Source organism: Saccoglossus kowalevskii, chromosome 19 (assembly GCF_978046115.1).
Source record: "Saccoglossus kowalevskii chromosome 19, keSacKowa6.1, whole genome shotgun sequence".
NCBI classification, from domain to species: domain Eukaryota; kingdom Metazoa; phylum Hemichordata; class Enteropneusta; family Harrimaniidae; genus Saccoglossus; species Saccoglossus kowalevskii.
Genome location: NC_140659.1, coordinates 24,638,903 through 24,644,258, shown reverse-complemented (window position 1 = coordinate 24,644,258; position 5,356 = coordinate 24,638,903). Strand labels below are relative to the sequence as shown.

Below are 5,356 nucleotides of genomic sequence, written 5' to 3'. Positions count from 1 at the left end.
ACAGGAAACTGATGTTAACCGCCTTATGTTCTTATATTTTCCGTGCTTTTAGTCGCCATGCGTGCTCTATGTCAGCATCCTTTATTTTATGTTTTTGTCATATTACCTCAAACCCTGCAAATAGAAGTATGAATGGAATCATGGGAAGAAACTGTGTGCATTGCCGTGTGATAACTGTCATCAAGGTGATTGACAGGTTGTCAGCATCCTTTATTTTATGTTTTTATCATATTACATGCTGGCAAATGTGTTGGCTGTAAGGCCACACTGATTTAATTTTATGGATGACATTCTCTGGTGAGCCCAAATCTAATGCGAGAGGGCGAAAAAAAAACTGCCAAAAAATTGCTTCTTTGACATTCAAACTACAGCTTTTAAAGTGACACTTCAGATAGACTAAGTGTAGACACAAACGCTCTAGAACTACTTCAACTATGTAACAAATTATAAGAGGCGCGATATTTAAAAAAAAAAACACCAACACAAATTTGGATGCAGAAAATTATGTACATGTATCTTCATGAAAATGTGTCATATGATCAAAATATTACTGACTGTGTGTGCAAGCAAATTATCCAAATCAGAAAATGAAATAAAAAATAATAAGAAACTTTTCTTCATCTCAAAAGCGGACAAAGCAACCGAACTGACTTGTCGCCTGACTGATATTTAGGCCACCATACGCCTCCACTCCTCTCCCATTCCTCTGGACTTTTATGCTCACGTATTTTGGTGGCGTGGTCGCCATGTTGGAATTCCCGGCAACGCAATACGCATGTACAGAAGATCATTTACGACAAAATTGGCACGTTTTGAGGTTGTCCAAAACGAGTTTTACGACAAGCCGGCGCTTTGCGACAATATGAGTCGGCAAGTTCTGGACAGAAAACCAATCTGTGGAGACTCGTCGTCGGAGATTTACTTTGTTGAGAACAGGCGAAAACTAATGCGCGCGCGGATGTCATCCATAAAATTAAGTCGGTGTGGCCTAATGAATAATTCAAAATTAATCAGAACAAATTCAATTTTATCCAGCTTTTGCAAGAACTTAAGAAAGTTGCTTAACATTCGCTAGTTTTAGAAATAATTCATTACACATGCGCATTATGCTCCCCGTCGCTCTCAGGGGTTTCGGTTGCTATGATTTTTCAAACTCTTCCTCTCTTTAGTGGTCAGTTACGCAATGTTTGTGCTGATACAGAAATGTAGCCAATATGATAAAGAGGTCATTTACGGGTAATGCTGGAGATAATGTGTCGCATTGCTCGAAGCAATATTGAAATTTGTTTCTCGAGATACGCACTTGAAAAAATATAAATACTGCTTTCCCCACTCAACATCTCTGGCATTGCCCGCGAATGAATATATATATATATATATATATATATATATATATATATATATATATATATATATGTAATATTTTCAGTTAAAATGAATGCTGTAAAGACTATTTGGGACAAACTAAAATCTATCGCACGGTATTTCTAGGTTGCCGCGAATAACCTCCAAATATGGTATTACTGTGTAATTCAATAATAATTGCGAATGCAAATAACCGGGTATCTTTTTAATCTTTATTTCCGAGACAACGCCATGTTCCATGAATGATATACTGGAATCCCTGAAAGACTGCCTAACTTAACAATAATTAGCTATCTGTCTGTGGTCTTTTCTTTATCCACTCTGCAATTGTTGGCAATGCTAGAACTCGTTCTTTTAGGGCCTTCTGTTTTGGATAGCTGTCTAATACTTGGGGATTCAACGTCTTTGTAATGTCTTCCGTCATAACAAGCATAATGTCTGCTAATGTCACCTGCAAATGAGAGAACATCCAATCTTATTACAGGATATGTGCTCCTGAATTCATATTTAGTGTTTAAAATGTTAATCCGGGCAACATGATAATGCAATTACGCTTCGAATTTGATTGAATAATATCAAAGTTTCAGTTACTAAACCCTTATGACATGACATATTTACCTGTCGTATTTTATTATGAGCATTTTTTAAATGTCTTAATGTTATTCTTACTTATGCCGCAATAACTTTTTAACAATATATCATAATGATGTACTGACTTCCCACAGCCCATTTTTAAACAAGCCATGCATGGCACAGTCCCTGTTAGTTATCAAATGTAAGATACATGTACATAGTTTTGTTTATAGTAATAAAGTTGGAACATAAACATGCTAGACATATGGATCCATAAGCTGATGTTTGATTATGATTTTTAACATTGAAATGGCATTTGTCCATATTGAGAGATATTGTTCTGGAACAGAATTGATTAAAACAAAATTGCCACCGGTCGACCATCTTCAATCAGATAGTCAAACTAAACATACCTGTATATATATGACATAATGTATAATTAATATATAAAATTTAAACATAATCAGCCAAACCATGTCAGGGATATGGCCGTAGAGCCACATTCATTAAAACGAAATGGCCACCAGTCAGCAATTTTGAATTCAATATGATAATATAAAACAAAATGACGTGCATCAGGGACCCATAATGTCCAATGTATGTACCAAGTTTCAACAAAATTCCTCCATAAAAGACCGAGATCCGGTACTGGAATGCCAGAAATGCTTGATTTTGCTGATTTTTATATATAATATTATGTATGATGTATGTGTGAAGTTTGAATGTAATCAGTCCAGTCATGGGCGCACGTTAATACATAAGTCCCCGTTATCGGACTTGCGTCAGAACAGATAATTTTAACACGATACAACATGGCAGTTTCTGGCGACGTGATCGATAAATTTACCTCATTTCCCACGTAGTATCCATCTCCTCCATTGTTGGCAACGAGAATTTTCTCCAACCCTCCATAAATTGCTGGACATGTTTTGGTTTTGAACTCTTCGACAGCAGCTGCCTATAAGAAATACAATGTACAGCCACACTGTAACATCACGTTCTTGCTTTGTTGGTGTTCTTGAGATCAATGGATGAATATATAAACAAGAATGTGTGTAACTCAGTCATGTCCAATGTTTCCCAAAATGTGTATGGATCATTTGAACAGTAAAGCCTCTGTGATTATTTCATATCAATAAATCCTAATTATATTCATCTAGAAAATTACTTATCAGCGCGTTTCCACGTGTTCTTTCCTTGTACACGTTGATATCTTCCTTCTCAAAATACAACTACACGTATATTATTTTTACCACATTTGTGGGTAGTATAATTGAAATGAAGGACTTCGTACTGTCATAATATTGCATGACAACAGGGCTAGAATAAAGACGCCCATTTTTGCGTTCATCCCGTCTGACAATTGTATGTCACGAACCACAATATCATCGGGCATTCACTTATTACGGTCATATAATTGGAATGAGTTATACTTTCTTGTTACCTATGCGTTTCCTGCCGATGTACATTATTAAACATCTATATTACGTCAGCTATTCTATTTAATACTATACAGTTTTTAACCTTATCACTGATATCCACAGCAAATAGTACGTTAACTAGTCTTAACATAAGAAAAGTAACAGTATTAGTTAAATCAAGAGGGTCACTACCTTCGCGTCTTCATCTGCTGCATAATACCATTTAATTGCCAATTTGACTAAATCTCCAAAGGCATCAACAATCATGTCAACTTTGGCTTTCTCCAGGTTATTCTTTCCAGCAAATCCGTACTCGTTGGCCAAGTAACGGGCAATGGCGTTTGACTGGGCCAACATTACTCCGTCCACTTCTAAACAAGGAACCGTGCCAAATGGAAACTCTATTGCACAGAAAATAATAAAAAAACATTTCCTATATAAAGTTTGTGTGCTTTCAAGATTTCTACAATACACAATCAAGATACGCAGTATAAAACTGAAGCTGGTATATAGTCCGAGAACCACAAACGAGTCTGGCAAATGAGCCCGCCCTCTTGTGGTCAGACGGAAGTTGCCACTGGTGTAGTATTAATTCCTTTTTCTGGTTTCAAGCAAACGCCAGCATTTACAAAAAACAGATATTTACTTGGTGACCGGCATTCGGCTTGCACTTGAAACACTTAATCGTCGTGATGGAAAGAGCAGTCAATAGTTAAAAACCCAAACCCAAAATGAAAACTTGCTGCATATAATCAGACTTTTCAATTTTCTACTGATTTTTTTTTCCAGCAGTTTTAACAATATCACTATGATTTTGCTTGAGAGATTACGGTTATGGCATATCAATAATATGGCCATGTGATATGTTAGTATTATCTCGTCCGCTTACAACTCTGAAGCTGTCACTGCTGTCATGTATCCAATCAAATATGATGCGTGTGTAATAAACATCTGTGAAGATAAAAATAAAATAATTGGGCACACGCACCTCCGAGTCGGTCCCACGTTCCAATGATATGTTATTGTTACCGGTAGTTTGTTATGGGGTGAGATTAGCGCCAAAATTATATATTATGACATTAAAACACTAATGGCGGACAAAATCCACAATATTGATAAAATAATGAAAAAATAACGGTATAATAATTACACAATAATACTTTACAGAACACTTTAGAATATGTAATTGAATAGTTATTATGTAAATTGGATGATCATTATGCAAGAATTATAATCAAAAGCGTATTAGGTCTAGGCATTGTCAAAGAGCATCTATTGTAAAACAGGTCTTTTTAGCTAGCATGTTATTTTAGCTAATTTGTAATTTCGCTAATTCAAGATGTCGCTAATTTAAAATAACCTATATTCTCACAATGAGAGTGTTGACACTTTAGCTAAATTAAGATTTAGTTAATTCATGCATGGAGTCAAATTCGCTAAAATATCATGTAGCTATTTAAACATGTTTTACAGTATGTACCAAGACACCAAGTTTCATAGAAATGGGACAATTACTTCTCGCACTTTCGGTAGAAAAAGCGGTAATTTTTTTTATACAAAGACTCCAATTGTTTGCTTTACACAAAGGTCGCCTGCAGTTATCTAAAGCGGGAATATACAACTTGAATTGGGGAGGGGGAGGGTGAGGGTTAGGCTTATGGGGGTACAAATGGAACTCCAAAATTTAAACTCAAATGAGGAATTCCAGTTCAATAAAGATTATTTATATATTATTGTAAGGTCAAACAGAGGTCACTCACTTCCCGTTGCTTTGACTGCTGGCCATTCTTCTTGCGTGTATCTGATGTCTTCGTATTCGACGCCGGCTAAAGCGAATAGTACTCTGATTGGCTCGCCAAAACCTCGACTGTTAAAATAATGTAATTTGTAGGAAGGCATGGTCACGTCACGATGTGTATAGCAGGTCTGTGTGAAAACTGTAGCGTTGTACTGTACCACTGGTGTTCGCTAGTTGAACTGAGCTCAAACAGATCATT

At 36.1% G+C, this 5,356-nt stretch overlaps 1 protein-coding gene across 1 annotated transcript; it reads right to left on the bottom strand.

Annotated features, from left to right (window-relative positions):
* Positions 1–1,555: 1,555 nt before the first annotated feature.
* LOC100374909 (hematopoietic prostaglandin D synthase-like) lies at positions 1,556–5,356 on the bottom strand. Its single transcript, XM_002731442.4, has 4 exons — positions 5,120–5,356; positions 3,552–3,760; positions 2,786–2,896; positions 1,556–1,816 (listed from the first exon to the last, which is right to left on the bottom strand). Exons 1-4 carry the CDS (start codon positions 5,256–5,258, stop codon positions 1,652–1,654), a joined length of 624 nt encoding a protein of 207 aa, XP_002731488.1. The 5' UTR covers positions 5,259–5,356; the 3' UTR covers positions 1,556–1,651.

Bases quoted from the DNA above. Each gene is read 5' to 3' on its own strand.
- LOC100374909 (XM_002731442.4), bottom strand. From the start codon at position 5,258: ATGCCTTCCTACAAATTACATTATTTTAACAGTCGAGGTTTTGGCGAG. The intron at 3,761-5,119 runs GTGAGTGACCTC...TCTGTGCAATAG, and splicing joins AGCAGTCAAAGCAACGGGAA to AGTTTCCATTTGGCACGGTT. The intron at 1,817-2,785 runs GTAAATTTATCG...TCTCATTTGCAG, and splicing joins GATACTACGTGGGAAATGAG to GTGACATTAGCAGACATTAT.